Source organism: Gallinula chloropus, assembly GCF_964237585.1.
Source record: "Gallinula chloropus genome assembly, chromosome: 2".
In the NCBI taxonomy this organism is placed as follows: Eukaryota; Metazoa; Chordata; class Aves; order Gruiformes; family Rallidae; genus Gallinula; species Gallinula chloropus.
This window is the reverse complement of record NC_140086.1, coordinates 106,776,189-106,800,462: the sequence shown is the minus strand read 5'-3', so window position 1 is coordinate 106,800,462 and position 24,274 is coordinate 106,776,189. Positions and strand designations below refer to the sequence as shown.

Here is a 24,274-nt window from a genome sequence, read left to right as displayed (position 1 = left end):
AATCAGTATTCCCACAAGCCCACTTCCCTGGAGATTGTTGCTGCTCTTGGAAGAGGCAAACTAAGAAAATGAAAACTGTGAATGCTGTGGCCAGCAGTAGCCAAATATGAAGATTAAGGGAAATTCTAAAAAAGAAAAATAAAAAAAACACCCCAACCTAACTACACAAACATACAAACAAAAATTCCTGAGACAGCATAAACAGTTTCTGACGGATCTCCCAAAAGATACACAAGAAAAACACTGTGTGTGGAAGAGGCTGCATTAACTAAGTGACTGTACGTCCTGTAAAAGGCGAAGGTTTGGTGTTTTCTTCTCAGCTTTACCCTTTTTGTGCCAACATACCTAGAAAAATGCTCTGTGGAGTGCAAATGTTTTATTACAAATTCAGCAAGATTTGGAATTTCTGAAGCTCTAATGAAGGCTGCCTGGAAGCACAGTTTGCTGTCTATTGCAGCTTCTCTCTTTCCAAAGACTTTGTGGATGTGTCAGTTTAGAGTAATTCCATTATATACGCCTTATGTTTTGATGGCTCTTGTCTTCTAGTGCGAAGAGTAAAGGTGTTAGCAACTCTTTTTTTTTAGTTCTCCGTACAAATAAAATGTTTTCTTGAAAAGTTTGAATTTGGTGTCTACAGGGGCAAATTGTCTGCAGAATTACAGGATCCAAACAATGCCCAGTGGGCCAATCTCACCTGTCAATGGCAAATCTCCCTGTTATTTCAGTGGGTTGTAGGGTCTTGCTTAGCTGTTCCTGTGAGGGTAATGTTTACAAGCAGTTCTTGCTGTCAGAGTGCTTAAGCACATTAATACTCTGTGTACTGACCTGTCAGGTTTACAGTGTTGATCTGGTCCTACATTAGGCAGTTGCCTGATGTAAATCTGATCATAAACCCAGATTTTTCTTAGAGGATTTTTTCTAGATGATGGTAGCTCTGGGAAGCACAAAAAGCTGTTTAGCAACTACAAGGAACCTTCTTCCCTGCTAACTCCACCAGGCTGTAAACTGCTGTCATCCTTTGGACCACCTTAAACTTGCTGAGAGGCTTCTTAGCATTCAAAGGCTCGCTGGCATCAAACAGCACACAGCCTGGTAGCCAACACGTGAGCAGTTTGTGAGAGACCTTGAGGAAAACAGTCCTCCCAGAAATTTGCTACATGTAAAGAAAAAATAGCTGCTGCTTAGATGTTGTCCAGCCTTTGACCCGGAAAGCACAACATGAAGCCTATCCACATGCATCCATGATGATGTTTAACTGAAAATCTTAAGAGTTTACTTAAATGAAGCTTCAAAGACTGAGGGGAGATCAGAATCTCTAATCAAAGCTCTTCCTCTGCTGCCAAAGGATAGCTGAAGTTTATTAGGCAGAAGTGTTGAAACAGTGAAGAAGCTGACTTTAATAACACTGTGGAAGAAAAAAAATGCTAGACTCTCTGGGAGATACTGATTTATTGCCTCAATCCTTGATTTGGTTTTAATTGGAAAAGGTTGGTCTTATCATCCCTATGCCAGCTGCTGGTTATGCTGAAACAACACTCTGCCCACACAGGGTAGACTGGGGAATATGAAGTATTTTCATGCCAATGTGGAGACCTCACACACTTGGTACATGTTGTCACTGAATGTTCTCTTGTCATAAGCCTGTCAGTAGTTGTTTTCTAGAGCACTTCACTGATGATACAGTACAGCATTTTTTTTCTGGTAATTTACTTTGGCTTCCAGGGTTTGTTATCTAGAATCTGCTGAAAGAATTTTAAACTTTTTCAGTGGGGAAAAAATATTAACTTGCCTTCTTGCTAGCTTTTTTTAAAGAGTTTCTAGGGGAGAAGGTTTTTTGAATTAAAACTTCTGGGAGTAAATGAAGTAATTGATAAACACTGCTGCAAGATGAGGCAAAAGGAGCTTTCCACAGACAGAGGGGAATTGCCATATACCCACAATTCTCCCTTTAATTAAGGAATGGCATTGAGAACGTGGTGTATTGCAAGGCTAGAACAGCACTGACCATGCCACATGGGACTGTGTGTGTGGTCACAGTCCTTCAGGGCTGCGAGCCAGCTGCAGAGAGCCCATCAGGGAGTCAGCCTGCTGCTGGAGAAACTGGCTGCTGTTTGGAAGCACCTGATAGAAAAATAGTATGGTGCCAGCACGGTGGCTTAACGAGCTAACAGGATAAGTGGAATATATTGCATTCGAGAGCTGGATAATTCTGTTAACAGAGTGAGGGTTGTAGCTGAAGCACTGCCACTAATTAGGGCTAGATTTTCAAAGTGGTGCCTGGAATTATAGCCATAATTCTGTCAGTGACAGTCATGGAGCTCAGGTCTCTGATCCTCTCACAATTCGTCCTTTTTGTTATTGTGCATTCTGTGTTCCCCCAATGTGTAAGAAGACAAGTGATGAAGAGAAAGGAAACATTTATTTAGTCTGTGTTTGTTTAGTAAATGCATTTCCCCAAAAACTGTTTCTTTTTAAATTCAGGACTTGGGAGGAAGTGGAAGTATTCATCCATTTGCTGATCTCCTGAGGGCTATTCCTTCTCTAAAGAGGATGACAGAATAAAAAGCATGAACCTGGGACAATGTCTTATATTCTTTTACTGTGGAAAGACACTTCGCTGCTGAGCTGTGGAAAATATAAACCATTTGCCACTTGCTTAAGGGAGTTGCCCTAATGTTAAGAGTTTAGTGAAATCAGGAGGGCAACAGTAAAAGCCAACAGACCTAGGTTAGAGGAAAATAATTTTTTGAGGAACTCTTCTTGTCACCTATGCTATGTACAGACAGCTCTGTTAAAACAATAGCTTTAAGCTAATTTAAGCTGGTATCAGCAGAGTGAAAACTGGTACTCTGCTCCTGCATCCAACTGGGGAGTTTTGGACCTGTTTTAAGTCCCAGTTGAACTACAGGTTACAAGTAGGTGGAAGGGGACAGGGTAAAAAGCACCACCTTCTGCTTTTGTTCATGATGGTTGTGTTCAGGATATTAACCTTATTTATTTTGGTTTAAATGTGTGGACAGCTTCACTGCTCATGAAAAATAGAGAGCTGGAGCTTGAAGCAAGCATAGTGCTGTTACTGGACATTGTCGTGGTTTCACCCCGGCTGAGAGCCGAGATCCACGCAGCTGCCTGCTCCTTAAAGGAAAAGAGGAGGGGGAGAAATGTGTGTGTGTCGGGGTGGGGGTGTGTGAGAGGCAAGGGAGGGGAAAAGGAAGGGGCAAAAAACAACCCCAAAACCAAGAAACCAAAAGCCCCTGGGTTGGGATAAGGATAGTTTACTAAAATAGCAGAAAGATAAAATATAACAATAGTAACAGGACTTTAGAGCAAAAAATATATGAAGCTGTTGATACACAATGCAGTTTCTCACCGAACCCACAGCTCAGGCCGTGCCACCCAGAGCCATCCCAGAACCCGACTGTCCTCCAAAAACTGCGTGTCCTGGAGCTGCACGTGCTCCTCCTCCCATCAGCTCCCCTTTATACTGAGCAGGACGTAATTGGCATGGAATACTCTCTTTGGCCAGTTTAGGTCACCTGTCCTGTCTTCGTCCCCTCCTTTCTCATAAATAGAGAAATATGAAGAGCTGAAGAAGTCCTTGACTGCTTGACTCAACTAAAACCATCAGGGTGTTATCAGCACTGCTTTCATTTTAACTCCCAAACACAGCATTCCATCCGCTGCTACAAAAGAAGTTAACCCCATCCTGACCGAAACCAGGACAACACCTTGTCTTTTCCCCGAGCTCTGCAACACCACCTTCTTTAGCTCTGACATGTCCAGCAATATTTTTCCTCTTTTCTGATGCACAAATTGGGATTGAGTTGAGGCTGTTTTTCACTTGTGATTGTAATCAAGTACAGGTTACAGCCTTCCCTGCTCTCATCTACTGCTTTTCATCCTTAGACACTTTGCTGCTTCACTTTTGTAGTTTCTAGTTTTCTTTCATTGTAGACTTCCATCTTCCATACAGGTTTAGTTCTTGGAAATGTGAGCCCTTCTTCATGCTTTGGTAAGTTCTTAGATATGCTTTTTTGAAGAGAATCTCTTGTGAGTAGATAGTATGGTCTGGGCTGGAGCTTTGCCAGCTTACAGTACACAGTTATTTATTCTGCATTGAATTTTACTGTAGTTGCAATCTGTGCTGTCAGGGTAAAATATTCTGAGTTTTAATTAGCACCTTCAAAATTTTGAACTTGATTGGATTGAGTGTTAGGTCTAACCAGAGCAGAGTAGAGGGGCAGAATCCCCTCTCTCACTCTGCTGGGCATGCTTCTTTTGATGCAGCCCAGGATGCAGTTGGCCTTCTGGACTGCAGATGCATGTTGGTGGCTCATGTCCAGCTTTTCATCCATGAGTACCCCCAAGTCCTTTTCCTTGGGGCTACAGGCACAATTTATGTGCCTGTACCTGTGAGCTGTGCATGTCTAGGTGTGGTAGAAGTAATAAAATCATATTAATCATGTTTCATATCAGCAGGATTTTAAAAATAATTAAATTGGGCCTCACAATATACAAAGTCACAAAAATTGACAGCGATACAAGGCACACTTTACCAGCATTCTCCACAGCTAGTGGTCACTGTAGTACCCAAAACCAGATTTTCTAGTGCAGTAGGGGCAAACATGGTTACAGCTTCTTCTAGACTTGTGTTCACATTGTATGTGTATCCAGAAGTGTTTGCATCATCATAACAGAGAGGTACAAGAAGGCTGAATAGGGGCACCCAATACGTGCCCAGTACAACGTTCTACCTTCAGGAGCAAGATTGTTGTTCCTGTTACTTTTGCATGTAGCTAGATAGACCGCTGAAGGGTAAGGTATTTTAGGAAGTATTTTTAATTAGCTGTCAGAGTTTCTATTCCTATGCTTCTGCTTAGACAAATTTTTAGTGATGCACTTGGAATTTTGCCTCAGCAAGGGCTGTTGGACTTTCAGTGCTCTGGGATTTCTCAAGATTTTTTACTTTTTTTTTTACATAATGCGTACCATGGCTAAAGAGGGAGGGAGGGATTCTCAAGGGCTCCATTTGCTAGTGTGAAGCCTGCCTGCTTTCTCATTCAGGGTCACGTAACTTCCCTCCAGCATTTTCAGGAACTACTCACAAGGAAAAGTGATAATAGGACAAGACTGTATTATTTTTAGCTTTCAGTCATCTCCTGTCTTCTTTTTTCTCTCTACTGAAAAATTGAAAACCACTAGCGAATCGGAACCTGTTCCTGAACCCAGCAAGTCCCGATAGGCTCCAAGCTGGCCACAAGTACCTCCACGTGTTTTGCAGATAGCCTTCACAGGCTCTGGCAAGTGTCTTTTGCCATGCATCAGAGGTTGGGAAATTCTGTAGCAAACCAGAAAAAGATTGTACAGTGTGTGTTTGCTGGAGAATATTTTAAAGGAAGTACGGCTATTTCCCTAACTGTTTGAGTGCGTGCACTACAATGAGTGGCAGTGAAACTGGCTTTGATAACAAGCAAGGAACGTGAAAGGAGGTGTGAATCTAGTTCAGGGAGTCTTTGGTGTTCGAAGAGATTTAACTAGGCTTTAAGTTGCATCTCATACCTTGTCTCTTCATGTCAAGATATAACAGAAGCATATAATAAACACATATTCATCCTGTTCTGTGTCATCAGGACTCATAATTAGACTGGTCTGCACAATGTGCAAACATGATATTATAAACTAAAAACATTAAACTAGTTCAGACTGAACTCTTACTTAAAGGGCATGAAAGAGTACCAAAGTTACTGAGGGAAAATCGCATTTGTTCCTTTTCATACCAAGGACTTCAAGTCCATATGATGTCAAGTGGCAAGATTAATGTTGTCTTTCTGCCAGCTAACTATGTTTTAAGTGGCAGTTTAAAAGATAGAGGGCATTTTACCTCCAGATGACTAAATTCAGGGGTTACTTACAGTGACAAAACTCCCAACATAATTGTATTGTAACCACTAAAATCAGCCTGGATTTCTTTCATGATAAATGGCAAGCAGGAAGAGTATGACCTGAGCGCTTCGCCATCCCAGGCGTCAAGACACAATGAACCCCATTCAGCATGGTGGCTTGTGAGCATTAGCAGCCAGGTGTCCTTCTTTGTCCTGCCTTGCACCAAATGCTCTTAGCCTTGTCCACGCTACTGGGGACAGACTGGTATTGCATTAGAAAACAGTGAATCTAAAACTGCAGCAGATAGGTTTTTTCTTTTCAGAAAATCAGACTTAATGTCAGACCTTTCTCATTGTTTTTGAGTCCCTGTGATGTTTGCTGTGGTCCCAAATACTTCCCTTCAGCTGAATGGCAGGACAAATGTAATGACCTTGGTTGGTCAGGGCACTGAGGGGAGAGGCCTTGTGTGCTCTGCTTGCTCAGCACAGCAAGCTAAATCACACTGTGTCCTTGGTGTAGCTTCCCTTCCTCTCCCTCTGTTCCTTCTGACTTCCTTGAAATGGCAATATTAAAGTAAAATCTCTTTCCAGTCCTCCTCAATATTCTTCCGTGGGTACATCTACACTAATTACTCCTTCCTTTGAGAAAGGGCTTTTACCTTCTCAACACAACATACGTGTGGGGAGAGTGGCAGACCAGTGCCACCAGCCCCCTGGACACAAGGAGCACAGGTTTGGGATCAGACCTGTACAGGAGGCATTTGGCTCTGTTGTGTCTTGTACGTCTTTAATGGCGCATCTTAGGTCTCAGCCCAACAACAAGCGCCTCTCTCCCTCAGCCTTTCTCAGCTAACTGGGCAGGAAGAAATTAGAAAAAGCTTCAAAAAAAGTGTTGTGTGTTACAGATTACTACGATTAAGCATAGTAGTACATACTGATGTACCGTTGCATCTCAGAGGGATAAACTGGGGAGTATATAATTTGATTAGGCAGCAGGGCTGACTTAGGCCTTACTTTCGTACCTTCAGCCTTGCTGATGAAGCAAGTACCTGTTTCTGCAAGCAGCTGCCTGTCTGGTGCACTCTGCTGGTGTCCATGGGAGCAATTTGGATGCAAAACTCTCACCAGGGGGTGCTCAGAAGGCTTGGTTTGCCTTTATTAGGCCATCTGACTTTTTGGCCTCTGAAAAAAATCCTTAGAGGTTTTGCAAGTAAATCTCTTGGGTTCTGTGAAAATAGGAGTTGGATGAGGGGAGAGGCCAGGACTGCCAGACACAAGCCTGTTCCAGACAGCTCCAGTGGCCTTTTGGTCTTCGCAGGGGGAATCGCTGTAGGCGAAACTGTGACTGAATTGCGATCGGGAAATCTGGGATTAAGAAAATTATGTCAAAATCTCCAAAGCACTAAATCACCTAAGAGCTGCTTTTCATTGAAAGCTGGAGGAACATTTATTAGTAATCAGGTCATTTAAAAACCTGACCTTGATATAATACACGAGTGCTGTATTTATGGAGTAAAAAAAGCAGGAGCACTTCCCAGCTCCTGGGTGTGGATGCACCCTTCAGCTTCTTCTCAGCTTATTGGTAGGTTGAGATCTGGGATGTGCCCTACTTTTTTAACCCCACTCCAACCTGCCTCTGCCTTGATTTCCATGGGAAAGCATGGGGCAAATAGAAACTGGGGGAGCACTACCAGCGACCCTGTGATAGCATGACTCAGGGGTGACCACTTAACAGTACAGTGTAGGGTACGTGCACTACACAGAATAGACAAATCCTTTAGGACCAAATAAATTTATTTTCTTCCTGTTTCACTTGTAGAGCTGGATGTGTATTACTCTCTTTTTATAATGCCAAGCTTTGCCAGTGCAGGTTTTGCCATGCTTTGGGGTGCTTTGCCAGTGTAATACTCTACTATAACTGTCTGAGTACAATTTCAGTATTGTAGGTGAGGCTCAAAAAAGGTCAATTACATTTTTAAGTTTTGACCAGTTTGGTATTTGCAGGACCCCATCAGATCTGCCCCAGGCTGTTCAAAGCATAGACTGTTAAAACTATTTATATTGATTCATGGCAGATCTAAAAACCCTAGAGGAATGCTTAAGTACTGAGAAAAAAACACATGTTTTGCAAATGTGCACATATCTAGGTCACTTGGCCCAGTTACTGTCCTGGACAAAATCACAAACAAGCCTGTAAGTAGTAAGCATTAAAGGATAATGTGTAATAAATGTCAGGCAGTGAAGTATGGAAAATGCATCTTGACAAGGAACTATTGTTGTTTCTTGGTGGGTTCACAACTTCAGCTGGTAAAAGTTACTAAGTTCTTGTCATAAAATTTCACATATAACATTATGATTTAAACATACTTTCAGAAATCAGTGGTGGCTTTAATAAATTGATTGAAACCTGCTTAGTGGAGAAGTCCAGAAGTGCAATTGTGCTTATCTGTGATCCAACAGCGATATTTCTACTGGAATTTGTTTGTAGTCCAGCTCTTCTTGATATCCTTTTTTCCATTTAAATACTCTGTAAGAAACAAAATTACTATGACAAGAAGTCAAGTCCCACGGAGCCCATTTTTTTATAATGGTGTCTAAACAATCTAGGCCTCATCTGTGTTTCGACCTGCCAGATGTGCTAGTTGCTTAATCGCTGCTAGCTGGGCTGCAGTGCCCCCTTGCCCATGTTTTTGAGCTTTCCAGGGGCAAAGAGTGGCTTGTTTTCTAAGTTAAGCTTGAATACACAATATTTAATATACTGAGCAATGAGTCACAGCTGAGTGGGACTTCAGTTATGTTTCCTGGCAAAAACTGGAACTTCACTGCATAAATGCTCTTTTTCTTTTATGCCTAAAAGCTGAAAGGCAAGAGTGGTGAGGAGCCGTGTCTTCCCAAGAGCAGAGCAGCACTTGATTTGACTCCAGAGTTGGTGGGAGGTAGTAATAGTAGCACCAGCTCTCTCCTGAACTTTGGTGTCTGACTCCTGGTGGCATCTGTTTAGGACAACAGTGATGAAAAATGTTCATGATGGGTTTCTGATGATGCCCCAAACACTGGCTCAAAAGTGTTCTTGCTTCCCAATTCTGATTATGACCAGAAAGGTAGCCTGGGTCCTAATCTGCACAACAGGAATTCTCCAATAAACTTGCTGAACCAAGGCCTGACATTAAAACCTAAACTGTGGAATGCAAAGTGACCTCTGTTGATTTAGTTTTTTTAGGGTTTTTCTCAGGTCACCCTTAATGCTTCTTGTTATCATCGCTCACGTTTCCTGCACAGGGTATTAGTAAGCTTCTGGAAAGACAAAAGTTGGTTTTGGAGGTGAGACCACATCCCATCCTTTCTGGCCACTTTAATTTCCTGTTTAATAAGCAGTTCCTCCTTCAGTGAGAAACCGTTGTGTTAAAATTACAGTAGTACTTTTGTATCATTCTGTTTTCTTAAGCAAGAGTCTCCAGGAGGGAATGACTGAGGCCACTAGTGGTTCAATTATTACCGGGATATATACATTGTTTTGATTGGTGGTCATCAAATTGATTCTAAAAGTAAGAATCTATAAAAAAGATAGCTGCTATGCAATTTATCTGTTCAGAGCTATTTGAGACTGCTCTCTCACTGTTATTTTTCTTCTGACAGATTTTTAAAAGCATCACCAATGAAGATTCAATCCAGGGACAAGGAAGTCGAAGACTGATAAGCTTTTCACTGTCAGGTAAGTCACTGCTGATGTGAAAGTTTTAAGCCCAGAGAGTGGGAAACTGAAATTACTAAAATCTTTCATGTACATGTGTATGAATGTATATATTTATGTGTGGGTTTTTTGCCTGTTGCTCCAGAGGTGACACTGAAACAAAGAATTAGTATCTGTGATTATTACCACTCTCTCTTAATTCAGTGGGAGTTACATGCTGTAACGTGTTTTGTTCAAGTAGTATTTAGGGCCATGTTACACCATCCTGTTCATGATTAAATGTGGTCAGTTAAAGCAAGATCAGTGGCAAGGACTTCACTTACAGAGCAAAATGTGGTTTGTGGTAGTCCTCTGTTTCTTGGAGAGCATGTTCCACAGTCTTGGTCTTGACCTGAGGCACATCCATGTGCCACATTGCACAAGGTTGTCTGTATTACTCAAAAGTGACTCTTGGACTTCTTGAGCCAGGAGACTGTTCTCTGAATTCTCTGAAGAATGTTCAGCCTCATTACTTGGCATGTCACTGCAGGTCTTAAAGGCTTAATATGGTTTTATGAAGTTGCCATGCTCCATTTGATCTGGATTTGGTAAAAACAATCTGTAAATCACTTATGTAGAAAAAATCACTGTGTCAAAAGAGAGTAGTTCTGAGCAAAGTTACTGTTTTGGAGTTTTATGCTTGCTATTTAGTTTCCATGTTTTTTAGCTCCAGGAAGACAGAGAAAAAGATGCTGAACTTGATTTGGAAATTCTTTGAGCAAGCATAGGCTTTTGCATATAAATTCCTACACTTGGACAAGCATCTCATTACATGATTAGTTTGGCTGTATGATTTATTTCAAGCTTCATCTGAGTTGTGTTTAAATCAACTAGGGCTTCCATGTCTCTTTAATATTAAGCATGCAAGTCCAGGTTCTCAAGAGGTTCTATATGCTATATGGCATATTAGACAGACATTAGATAGAACTTTAACACATCACTTATTTTTACCAAGCTGGACAGTGGGCATTCACCCAGTCACATTAATTTAATAAAACTATGGGTTTAGCTCAACAGAAATAAAGTAGAGTTAATATTTCTTAATGTTCTTAAATAATCTTACACAGGAAATGTTGCACAGAATTAGTAACATTTTTTCCTTCTCTGAGATTCTTTGGCCTAGTAGATCAAGAGATGTCAAGAGCAACAATTTGTGAAACTGATAAATAATGTTGTCTCAGTTGGCCCTTTTATAAACTAAATTACGTCATTTACAGCTTATTTCAAAGTGTACAAAAAGACCCTACCATGTAAGACATTTGGGATATATTCTTCTAGTGGTTCACAAGCAATTAGTTTACATTTATATCATCCATATTAAAAGCATCTTCACGGCAAAGTATTTGAAAGGGTTGAGCTCACAGTTACTTTATCAAAAATCTTTGGTATCAAAATAGCTCAATTTCAGTCTTTCTGGAATTAACAGATTAATACATCACAAGAATTTATTTACTAACTTCTTCCTTAATCAGCATCAACAACAAAATATTTTGTCTCTAAGTTAAATTATTGTTATTCCTATATCTGTTATGCTAACTAATAAAATGGGAATGAAGCCAGGGCTTCCAGAACCATTGGAAGGAACTGAGATTCCTTTCCATATGCACTACTATCACAGCAATGACCTCTCTACTGTCATGACATTTTCAGCTCATATAGTCTTCTCCTTTTCAATATCTGTATTTTGGTATACTGTCACCTTGAGTGTCATTACCTAAAAAAGTTAGGTTTCCAAATTATGATTGATTAGTTGCAATTAAAAAAGGGTTAAGAACATTAGTCTGATGGGGGACCATTGCATTAGGCGCTGCACCAACACAGAGCCATCATGCCCTAAGTGGTTTATCATCTAGAGAATGCAAGAAGAGCTGTACCTTTTACCATATCACTTTTTAAAAAGAAAAAAAAAAATAGAATGGGAGAGAAAAATTTCAAAGTAGACCAAATCCCAAGAAATTCTGAACACCATCAGTTCATTTCAACAGACTTGTATTGCTTGCTCTACTGCGTAGACACTCCAGTGAGACCTTGTGTTAAAAGGGACTGCGCAGAAACCGTTTCTTTTAAAAAGTTGGTGATAAAGTGCTTTATTCTTTCTTTATTTTTCCTGAGCGTTTGCTTGGACAAAACCCAACTGCTTTCACTGGAAGTTTTGCTTGAGAAAAAACTGGAATGAATAAAAATGTCAAACAAAAAAGTATAAACTGACGCTTCAGGGCAGGAGGAGATTGCTGGCTTCTTGAGAACAGAAACAGCTGAGAGTTTGCATTGTGTCAGTAGATTTGCTTTCTTCACGTTTTCTTCTTTGGAGACTGGAAGTTGTTCCTGGCAAAGGTTAGTTCAGATTAATAGGCTTGTTAGCAACACTGATCTCAAAGAAGATAATTACCCGTGATTAAGCTTCTTAATTGTTTATGTGATGACTTTCAATATTTAAAATACCAAGAGAAATGCTCTAAGTGTAATATAGCTAGATCAAGTGCACTCTTTAAGGAAATCTATGCAGTCACTTTGCGTTCACTTTACGATGTGACTTTCCTGCTGTTACCAGTGAATGTCACACCTCTGATAAGGCAGCAGGAAGTGTCGGAGCTCACTCGCATGAAGTACGGAAAGAAGAAATGTGCGAAGCTCCCCAAGATGTACCAGCCCCTTCACTGAAAGTTCATGGTTTAGCAGCAATATAACACGTTCGCTGAAAGCCCTTGAAGCCATTCTGTTGGATCATATATTTAGAAGGTGTTATCATGAGGATTGCATGATACGCTTCCTAGTTACACATTGCATCAAATAACTTTTTTCAAGCTTTAATGTTTTACATATTCCATGTGTTTGCACACTCGTTATTTGTAAGTGTTCTTTTAGAATGAATGACTGAAAGATATGAGTATTTCACAAACATTGAGGCATCTATCCTCATCACACCTCTCTGAGAAATGTTGTTAGTTATTTTTGTGTGGCTTTCAGACCAGACATTCAGGTAATATCGGTTGCCTGTTTATGGAAGTCAGAGTATAAATCACAACTGAAAATAGTATCATGTTTGCTAAGGGTCAATTTGACAATAGTCGTTACCATGATTTCTGAGAGCAGAAAGAACCACTTTAATTATCTGATATAACCTCTTATAGAACCAGTTGCAGAACCTTTTTCAGTATCTGATCAAGTCAGTAATCTATTGTACATTGGATTATATGCTATATTTTGCCATATTGGATTTGAAGACTTCCTATCACTGCACATTTACTGTTCAGTTCCTAAATTTCCTTAATATTTGCTTTTGATATGTACTATCAGATGCAATACTTCTGTGAATCTGTGCTCACTTTCCTTTAATGTAGTGTTGAATTAATCAAATTGCCATTTCCAAGCCAATACAGTGTTGCTGTGCGCTTACTGTTGAAGGTTATTCCACTCCTAGTAGCTAAAATGTCTATTTCTTTATAAGCACATAGCTGAGAGACAGTACCTGTGTGCTTCCTCTTGAATCGTGAGCAATCACAATTTAAACTGACTGTGGTCTTTCCGATGACCCTTTGTTTTTTCCAGGCCCTGTTCACTTTGCAGTAGAATCAAAGAACCACAGAACAGTTTGGAAGGAATATTAAAGACAATCTAGATTGTTCAAAGCTTCATCCAACCTGGTCTTGAACAATTCCAGGGAGGGGGCATCCACAGCTTCTCTGCATAGCCTGTTCTAGTGTCTCACCACCCTCATAGTGAAGATTTTTTTTTTCTAATCTTAATCTACCCCTTTCAGTTTTAAACTGTTACCCCTTATTGCTTATGCTTTTAGATAATGTTCTGAGCAAGTTTGGCCTGTCTCAAGAGGTCTTCATCTTCTCAGAGGGTCAGATGAAGAATATGTATTGTTTCCTGGTTCTGAAAACACATGACTAGTAGGGTAAACCAGAAAAATGTGAATTCAGTGAGTTGACCTTAATGACCTCTCCAACAAGCGTCAGTATAGCTAGCCGCAAGTCTTATATTGAAATCAGTTGGATGGTGCTTGGAAACTTGAAGGGACATTAAGTACTTGTCTCTCATTGGAAGGAATTTGACAACTGTATTAGAATATCAATATCAGTTTTTCAAAACCAGTAGCTCTGCTTCTCATTGGTCTTTTACCCTTCTGCTTGTTTGTAGACTCTGTCTACTTCAGTGAAGTAAACTATGCACCATCAAGAGACTAAGTGGTCTCCATGGTCTTAGGACACATTTATAAACTGCACAGAATATCCCTGTGTATTATTGCTAGGAAAGTTCTTCCAGAACTGCTGGTGAAAGCTTCTCATCCCTTGGGGACAACAGTTTCTAAATTCTTTAACTTAGAACTGATAGATTGATGACCAGACTAGAAGTAATCGGTTTAGAAATCAGAGTGGTCCAGACTCTGGTTATTGCTGATTCTCCATCCTTTTCTGTCATGCTTATACAAGCCTGGGTCTGGACCAGTACCTCACTATGTCTGCGGGGAACTGAAATGCCATCTTCACGATAGTTTTGCTGATCATTGCCATCAGAGAATCTCAGAATCACAGCATCGCGAGGTTGGAAAAGAGCTTTGAGATCATCGAGTCCAACCATACCTGTCCTCTATTAAACCATATCCTTAAGTATCTCATCTACCCATCTTTTAAATATATCCAAAAGTCAGTGACTCAACTGCCTCCCTGGGCAGCCTGTTCCAATGTCTGACAACCCTTTCAGTGAAGAACTTTTTCCTAATGTCTAATCTGAACCTGCCCTGGTGCAGCTTGAGCCCATTCCCCCTCGTCCTATCACCTGTTGTTTGGGTGAAGAGATCAACAATTAACTCTCCTCAGCCTCCTTTCAGGTAGCTGTAGGTAGTGATAAGGTCTCCCCTCAGCCTCCTCTTCTCCAGGCTAAACATCCCCAGCTCCCTCAGCCTCTCCTCATAAGTCTTGCTCTCCAGCTCCTTCACCAGCCTGGTTGCCCTTCTGTGGACACACTCCAGCACCTCAATGACTTTCTTGTAGTGAGGGTCCTAAAACTGAACACAGCACTCGAGATGCCACCTCACCAATGCTGAGTACAGGCAGGCAAGGAAACCTATGGCCCATCTTAGGGACAGAGGGTACACGCATGCAAGTGGCCTAAGGCAAAGCTTCCTCGGGTCTTATTCAGACGCACAAAAATCAACATATTATAGGATCATGGAAAGGTTTGAGTTGGAAGGGACTTCAGAGATCATCTAGTTCCACTCCCCTGATATGGACAGCAACACCCTCCACTAGGTCAAGTTGCCCAAAGCCGCATCCAACATGGCCTTGAACACTTCCAGGGAGGGGAAAGCTACAACTTCACTGGCAGCCTGTGTGCCAGGGCCTCACCACCCTCACAGTGAAGATTTTTTCCTTCTATCTAATCTAAATCTACCCCTTTTTAGTTTAAAGCTATTACCCCTCGTCTTATCACTAGATGCCCTTGTGAACAGTCCGTCCAGCTTTCCTCTAGGCCCCTTTCAGGTACTGGAAGGCTGCTATAAGGTTTTCCAGCACCCTTCTCTTCTCCAGGCTGAACAAGCCCAATTCTCTCAGCCTGTCTTCATAGAAGAGGTGCTTCAGCCCTCGGATCAGCTTTGTGGCCCTCCTCTGCACTCACTCCAACAGCTCCATGTACATATATGGAAGGGAAGCCCTGAAGCTGGAACAAATTCATAATTCACTTAGGGGCATCATCAGCAGATGTTTGTATAAGCCATTTTTGTAGAACAAAGTGAGCCTAGCTGGATTAGGGAGCGTGTATTTATAATTACTGAAAATCTGCATCAGTGAAGAGTCTGTGGTTGCTATGTCTCCAACTGGATTCCTTCCTCTGTCATCTTTCATGAGAGATGGCCTGACATTATTAAACTGATGGATGTGTATAATCTCTTTCACGCTAAAGTGTGATTTATGAGTAAATGGGAAACTGACGTATGGCATATAACTAATTGTTTTTTGAGTGACTGGATGAAAATACACCTTTGCAAAACATAGATGAGTTATGTTTGTGGCATTTCCTTGTATGACTCCAAGAAATACACTGTAAAATGGTGGTGTACAGCAGGACACATCCAAGCCATCTGGAATTCACTGGTTTTACCAAAGATTTAAATTCAGTTAACATTAAACCATCACTTAAATATCCTCAGAAACCTTTTATGAAAACAATACAAATGAGAGTAAAATGTTTTCACCTGAGGAAGCAAAGTAGCTGATGTTCTTATCATAGAATCATAGAATATCCTGAGTTGGAAGTGACTTATAGGGATCATCAAATCCAAGCCAGAGCATGTGACTGAGTGCATTCTTGAACTCAGCCAAGCTGGGGGCTGTGACCACTTCCCTGGGGAGCCTGTGACAGTGCCCAACCACCCTCTCAGTAAAGAGCCTCTTCCTGATATCCAGCCTAAACCTCCCCTGTCGCAGCTTCATGCTGTTCCCTCAGGTTCTATCGCTGGTCACCAAAGGGAGGAGATCAGCTCCTGTCCCTTCACTCCCCCTCGTCAGGAAGCCATAGACAGCAATGAGGTCTCCCCTCAACCTCCTCTTCTCCAGGCTGTACAAACCAGGGGACTTCAGCCTCTCCTCATATGACTTCCCCTCCAGACCCTTCACCATCTTTCTTGCCCTCCTCTGGAGACTCTCCAGTATTTTTGTGTCCCTTTTGTCCTGTGGCACCCAAAACTGCACACACAGTACTCAACGTGAGTTGGGATGTTGCACAGCAGTGGTAAGAGAGTACTTGAGCTTTTGGTTACAAGAAATTACAGTGTCTATAGGTCCCATTTCAAATTAATACTTTTGGATACCTACAGATGCCGATGTAGCTTTACTCAGAGCTTTTGTTGTATTCTTGATGCTCACATTTTGCATGGTGCTGAGAACTTGTGGTGAAATACGTAAGTATAACTGGGATACCTGTCCTTGAGACATCTATTTCTGCTATCCATATGCATGCTTTAGACATTAAAAATTGAAGTTTCTAGATGACTTTTTTTAAAAAAAATGCTGTGTTATGCAATTTTAGCAAGAAAATGACAACATTTCCTGTTAGCTTATCTAAATTATTTTTTCTTGTTCAAGTACAAAATTTAGAGCAGTACGGTTAGGAGTATCTTCACCTGTGCTTAATTCCCATAAGTAGAAAAAGTCTGGTAGGTTATTATAATATGTATGTTCTTTATGATACATAATATATAAGTATGTATAATTGAGTGCTAGTTATTTTCTGTCTATCAATAGACCATTTCTTTGCACAGTGGTACCAAAAGACAGTGCAGGCTCTCTTTGAAGGAAAAGAAATCAGAAACATATACAGCAATAAATATTTCAGTTTCAGAATCTTTTGAGGAAACATCAGAGAGAAAGAAAATAAGATCCCAGAGGTCTTTCTCTCCTCTCATATGTTAGCAGCCTGACACTATTACACTGCTGGGCCTTGTCATTCATAGTGCTTTTGCAATCTTGGTTTCTATTTCTGGAATGTATTTCTGACAGTACAACTTCCAAAGCAAAAGAGTGTTCCGTGTAGCATTTTAGCAGGGCTGGTAGATGGGATACATGCTGGTTACATAGAGATTGAGCACACAGGGGGAAAAAAAACCCCAAACCCATCAACAACGCAGTATCATCAGTTTGAACCACATAGTTTTCTTTCTATAACTGTGTTGTTGGGAGCGTGGCCATGCACAGTGCCAGCAAAATACTTGCAAATAGGCCATTAGTACTGATACTCGCTTTTTGTTGTTAATAGTCAGAGAATGTCACAAGAATGAGGTTCTTAAAATGCAGTCTGTTTTGGGACCATCTGTCCAACAGCTTTTGAATATCTGCAAGATGAATCGTGTGCTGCAACAGATGATTAAAACCAACCCGAACAAAAACGGTTCTTTTTAACTTGCACGTTTTATTGTGTTGGCTATTACCATATGTTAAGGAAGCAAAATACAACTGGGTGAATCTTATCCCTGGTCTTGATATAGCTGTTTTCTGGGAAAAAAAAAAAAAAAAGCTGATGTTGGTGTAGAATGGGTATTATTTTAGATTCATCCAAAATATCTGCCTGGAGGGTTTTACATGGTCTCTTGCGATCTGCCAGAATAATTGGGGTTTTAATCAGAAGAGAATTAAAAGACCGTGAAAATGAATGTTTTCAAAACCTGTCTAAAAGAAAAAATATGCATTTAAATTGAATGTTTAGGTATACTTCTAAGCAGTTTTGGACACTATCTTGACTAATACTTTGTATCTTTTCAACACAGTAAGAGAAAGTAGTTCAGTGTTTATAGCCCTATCTGAAATAAAGCTTTACTTTGTAGCTGTTTAGCTAAAATTAATTATATACCTGTACATTGGTTTGTATTTCATTGGCTTCACAGGGATAAATTACAGTAGATTTTGTGTCCTTCTCAAGAACATTATGAGTAAAGTTTGGAGTTTTTTGTTGGCACGGCAGTGCTCACTATGAGTTTTGCAGCTAGAACACCCTGGACATATATATCAGACCTTGTATACAGGAGTTTTCTATCTTACTACAGATAAACTTAACCTATGCAGGGAAGGAAATGTTTCAAAGTAGAAAAAATGTGAAAAAACTTTCTTGTGTAGAAAGAAGTGATCTAGAAGCTAAGATTCATAGACAGGGAAAATTGATACCTGGAAGAAGTGCCCTATTTTGGATACCAAATGCCATGTCTTTGTGACTACATGAGTGGATCTCTTTTCAGAATAGTCCTGCCCCTGAAGTTAAGCTAAGCAAGTGCTTAGGTCCTTAGAAAAATCAGCAGATCACTGAAGTTGCATAAATGTTGATTTAGAAGCCAGATCACTCTGCACAACCAGGCGGTGAAATTTGCAATTTCATTATCCAATTATTTGTAAATCCTAAATCACAAGATCATTAGGGTTTGGCTCTACATTACCTCACAAGAAATGTATTTTTTCATATGCCTGCCTTATTATTTGAATTCCTAACCAGTTTCCTGTATGCTTCTCCTAATATCCCAAAGAGCTACCTGGAATGTGGAAAAATAATCAGGTTATTTAACTTCTTTCAGATTTCCAGGCTTTTGGACTGAAGAAAGGAATGTTCTTCAATCCTGATCCATATCTGAAGATTTCCATCCAGCCTGGAAAACACAGCATCTTCCCAGCACTTCCTCACCATGGACAGGAGAAGAGATCTAAGATCATGTGTAACACTGTTAACCCAATCTGGCAAGGAGAGGTAAGCAGTTTGAGTGTTGAGCTGAGTCTTTTTTTTGAAGCATGGAAATTAGTAGAATCCTAATAGAATCCTTCTTGGGGTTTTTTGGGGGTAATTCCTTTCTTGGCTAAATAGTTGTTGTCCTAAGTGTGCCTGATTGCTTTGTCTCAATGCAAATGGCTTAATTAGCTACAACGATACATTAAAATTTTCAGTATGGGTTGTACTTTGTGGATGTAATTTATGAAGTTGTTAATTATTGAAGGCAGGCATAACCCAGAATTGAAAAATAAACTTGGGCAGTACAAAAGACTGCAGCTAGATTGTCATAGTGTTCTTGTACAGAGAGGAGATGTTATATAAAGCAGAATAAATACAACATGCATATGAAAAAGGTCTGTGTAATTGAAAAGTGTCAGTGGCAATGTAAATTAAAGGCAACTTTGGCACATTTGCCCATCACCTTGAAGCAAACTCTCCAGTCTGCTGCTGCTTGTTGGAAGAGCTTAGTAGGTATTAATGAAATCTGAGAGTTCAATTGCTGCCTGCTGTTTCTAAATTACATGCAAAATGGCAACAGACAGCAAAGAATAAGGAATCTCTTCGGAATTAAAGGAGCCTGACATAATGGGTGTGATTTACTGGGGTTCCCTGTCAGACAAATATCTCCACTGCAAGAAAGAGTAAAAGTAAATTGACTAAATAGATTTCTTTAAATGAAAATGCAAATTGTAAAGTTGGTTAGGGATAATTGGGTCAGATGGCATAGACATGGAAGTGTAAGTGTGGGAAGAAAGACAGCAGAAATGTCACTGAATACTTCAACCTGGAGGAGGATGGTCAAGCAGCTATGTCCCACATCAGGTTATGTGAGACAGGTGAGCCTATATGGGGGAGGTTTTATGACAGGGGCAAAGGGGTGTGAGCTTGAAACTGGTCTGAGAAAAATGCCTTGTAACAGGACTTAATTAAGTGGAAGGTCCTGTCGTGAGGCATCCACTAAGCCGTAACTACTCTGTGGCTCCAAGCATAAGATGTATCTGGCTGTGGGGTCCCAGGTCAAGCTGAGGAGCTGAAACTGACATGGAGGATCAGGAAGTTGGCAGAGATCTTTCAGTAAAGTGCATAAGACACAGGCCTAGAGGCAGACAGGCACGAAGGAGAAACTTGCTATATGTATCTCACACTCAGTACATGTGATTGTGGAAGCTGGCAGCAAGTGTGGATGCCAAGAGTTGACACTCAAAGGAGGACCCAAGATAGGGCTGTGATCCAATCGTTCTGGATCAGCCAGTGTTAACTGCTGAGGTGACACACAGGCTGTCCTTATTCAGAGAGATGCAGCAGCTGTGCTGATGGAGGCTGAAAATAAGCTTTCTAGAAGAACCCAGTATTGGTGAGGAGTGTTCTCCCAACAAAGGCAACCCTCAGCCACTGTAATTTGTTCTCACTTCAACATCCTTTTGCATTGATGGAGAATAAAATAACCTCAGAGTAAGAATGTGGCCCTGATAAAATGTCAAGGGTGTCTTCTCAGGACATGTGAGGTGGTTGATTTTGTGGTCTGACAATTCTTTTCCAGTGGAGTTTGGCAGCAAGAAAGGAGAAACAATGAAATGGCGTTATTATGGACACCAGAAAGCAAAAGAGCGCAGCTGGCTTCCAGCTACACTGTTCAGCCCCCTAGTTTTCTTGATTGCATGCAAGCACGCTGCGTCTCTCTTTCTGTTGGTAGCCTCTTAGTCACTAAGGAGTCTGAAACAGACGAGCTGTCATTCAGCATGCTAGCATTGTTGTCCTTCTACTTTCACTTCAGCTGATACTGAGATGGTCAGTTGTATGCATTTGTGTAGCAGTCCATGCACACCAGCTGGTCCAAAGTCTTTGCTTTGGTAGTGAAAACCCACATTGCACAGAAGACACTAGGCCTTATTTTCCTTTGTCCTTTTATAGGACAAGGGGAGAAGGAAGGCTGCAAACTGTTGCTGAACTGTGGTGGTAGCCATTCTTCTGCACACCTTTTTCACTGGTGGATATGAATATATGAAGTGAAAAATCTTGAGAAGTAATAGTTATTTCATTAAATGGATTAGTCTACTTGTTTTCCAAACTTGGTTTTTAAGACTTAAAAATAAACAGAATTTAGAGAATATATTATTTCAGAAGATTGATTCTTCCTAAGGTTCTCTGTCATTCCATGTAAATAGAAGCCAGATGTTTGGTTGGGGTTTTTTTCCCAGCTAAATGACATATTTAATTTCTTTTGGCCGCTAAACTTGAAAAACTCTGAAATAGGGAAGTAAAGCTAAAGAAATAGCTGCAGGTTGGTATCTTTTTATATTTTCTTGAAGAGCCTTGGGTAAATTCAGAAGTGAAAGAGTTGACTCCATTTTGTAGGGCTTCAATGCCAAAGTAAAGTCCTACAGACTGAGACATTATTAATTTACTTATATTAATTCATTCTGGTATTCCCCTCTCAGATCTTGTTCTATTTGCATAGTAACCACTTCATTATAAGAACACTCAGAGAGCACCATGATACCTCAGGCAATTTTTCATCTGTTTCATGTGATATTCATGGTCATCCTCATTTCACACCTGTTCAAATACTGTTCAGCATGTGTTATCCTGACAGACAGCTATTATTCCATTGCTCTGGTTCGCAGTACAAGAGGACATAAGGATGTGGACATTTCTTACTGGGAGTGAAGAGTAGCATGTAACATTTTGACACTTGTGGCAGGGCTCTACCTAAGGTGAAAGAGCCTGCATACTGAGAATCGTTTGCTAAGACAGATTAAAGCCCAGGTGGTATCTTCTACTGATAGAGAGGGGTCATTTTGTGATATTTCTGTGTGTTTTCACATGCCCACAAAAGCATAAGGTTCTGCTAAGCCTAAGGGATGAATACTGCCATGTGTAATAGCAAATGACAAGCACTGTCCTGGTTTTGGCTAGGACAGTTCATTTTCACAAGGAGCCAGGACAGGTGAGCCAAGCTGGCCAAGGGAGTATTCCATGCCATGTGACACCTTGCTCACCATAAAAGGGGGCCAGTTGGAGAGGGGCACCTTTGCACAGCTCCAGGACTGAGTGTCTTGGTCAACCATCGGTTCAGTGAAGTGCCTTGTGTTATCACTGTTGTGTACATTCTGTTATAAATCCTACTGATGTTATTTCCCCCTCCCTGTGCTGTCCCAGTAAACTGTCCTTATCCCCCACCGCCAGGTTTGCCTTTGTCTGCCCGTTCTCCTGCCCATCTCACCAGGGCAGCAATGAGCAAGTGGCACGTGGTGCTCAGCTGCCGGCTGGGGCTGAACCATGACAGTACTTTGGAGGAAATCCAGACAAGCTGCTGACAGTGGCTAAGCCTCTGTATGGTCAACGAGGAGAAGTAGGCAGCTGTAGAAAACAAAAACAATACCAAGTGTCTTCATACAGGGAAATCTCAGAAGGAAGTCCCCACTTCCAAAATCTTCTGTTCATCTGGTGGAATTGAGAGGACTGAATGTTGACTGTATCTCTTCTAATACTAAGATAAGAAAAATAGTGACACTATTCCCATATTGTTTCATATTGAGACGATGTGTCTACTGTCATATTCCATGGAAAAAGCTTCTTTAATAAGATTTAATTTGTCATCAAGCAGTAAGGTGATAGATTCTTCAGACCATCAATAGAAATCATTGGGAATTGTAAGTAACAAAGCAAAGTGGTTTAAAACGTAGTTCATGTACCTCCAGCTGGCTAGGAAATTCTCTTGATGGTTTTGCAGATAAAGTGCTTCAGGCCTCTGGACTTTCCCTTAGACCTATTTATGGTATTTCTTAACTGTGGCAGTTTGAGCTAACTGCTGCTTCTGGTTTTGTTCATTTACTGGTGAGTGGATAGGGACCCTTAAGGAATGGGCAGTGAGATGACCATAAAAATTGGCTGTTGCAACCATCCAGCGTATTTAAAATAGTAGGAAGTGTCATCTGTTAAATGACACATTGAATTTCAATTCTAGCTCTGGAAGACTGAATTGCCTTAAAGTGTGAGTCCAGTACTAGGATAAAATCTCAACTCTCTACAGCTTCACTGTTTGTTTCTTTGCCTCAGCCTTTAAAAATATTATTAAATTATAGCTGAGGCACAAAATAGTGTTTTAGGTGGCAGCTCTGGTGGTACCTGCATTTCACTGGAGAATTAGTTGGTGTGTATAAGCAGTGGTGTTTGGTACTGTTCTGCAAGAGCACCTAACAAGCAGTAGTTAATGTGTCAGACCTGGTAAATAGAATTACAGTATTTTCACGTATGTAACTTGTACAGTGAGCACCTCAGATAACCCACAACCTTTCAGAAATACTGCACCCGAGTAAATTCTCATGTACCATGTCTCTTCGGATTACTAACAGGAAGTCTGAAGAAGGAGAAAGTTTGGGGCTTGAATGCCAGCAGGAGGTGGTTTGGGGAGACAGGGCTTCTGTAGTGCAGCCTATCAACAGTGGTAGAGACATCAGGTTTGGATGCTGCCTGCACGAATGCCAAGATGACACAAATGCAACTGACTATCTGAGTGCTGGTTTGTAACTGCTTTTCTTACGATGCAGATTTATAACTCACTGATTCTGGGATCGTGAATGCTGGACTTGCATAGGATGGACCACCCAGCAGTACTGGGACTGAAAGATGATCTGCCAAAGTAGCCATGTCATGCAGTCTGGGGTTTATGTTAGCTCTCTGCTTCTCCTGAGGCTTTATGTTGGCTGATAGATCGGGTGCTACGTGATGTATTTATAAAAGATATTTATAAACATTAATAAGGTCCCCCCTTAGAGAAAAGAAGACTAAGGGGAGGGACCTTATTAATGTTTATAAATCTCTTAAGTATGGGATGCAGGGGGAAATGGCCAGCCCCTTTTCAGTGGTCTGTGGGGACAGGACAAGGGGCAATGGCTGCAAGTTGGAGCACAGGAAGTTCCGCACCAACATGCGGAAGAACTTTTTCACAGTGGGGGTGACAGAGCCCTGGGACAGGCTGCCCAGGGAGGTGGTGGAGTCTCCTTCTCTGGAGATAGTCAAGACCCATCTGGACGCCTGTCTGTGCAATATGAGATAGGGAGCTGCTTTGGCAGGGGGGTTGGACCCGATGATCTCTCGAGGTTCCTTCCAATCCTTACACATCTAAAGCGACCTAAGCAAGGGATTCTTGATCAAAGGTAGATCTTTACAGAAGAAAGTTAAACCATTAAAAATGCTTTAATATATATAAATTTAAACTAAAGCAAGTTCTGCTTTTGATCTAATATTCAGAGCATTAGATGCTGCAAATCCTACCATGGCCTTGCAAAAATCATTGCATCATTTTACCAGAAGTCCAAAATGAAAAAAGCAACAAGAACATCACAACTACTTATTTATTGCTTAACTTAGATAAACTTTTTCCCCTTCTACTGCCAAATACAAA

The 24,274-nt window shown here is 40.9% G+C and overlaps 1 protein-coding gene across 1 annotated transcript in view; it reads left to right on the top strand.

Moving 5' to 3' along the window:
- Positions 1-24,274, top strand: part of HECW1 (HECT, C2 and WW domain containing E3 ubiquitin protein ligase 1) — a gene marked incomplete at both ends in the record, with an annotated part of 179,193 nt that overhangs the window by 69,510 nt on the left and 85,409 nt on the right. The window contains 2 exons of the mRNA XM_084260642.1: positions 9,519-9,594; positions 18,677-18,846. Coding sequence (XP_084116768.1) covers positions 9,519-9,594; positions 18,677-18,846 — 246 coding nt within the window. The remainder of the gene's footprint in view (positions 1-9,518; positions 9,595-18,676; positions 18,847-24,274) is intronic.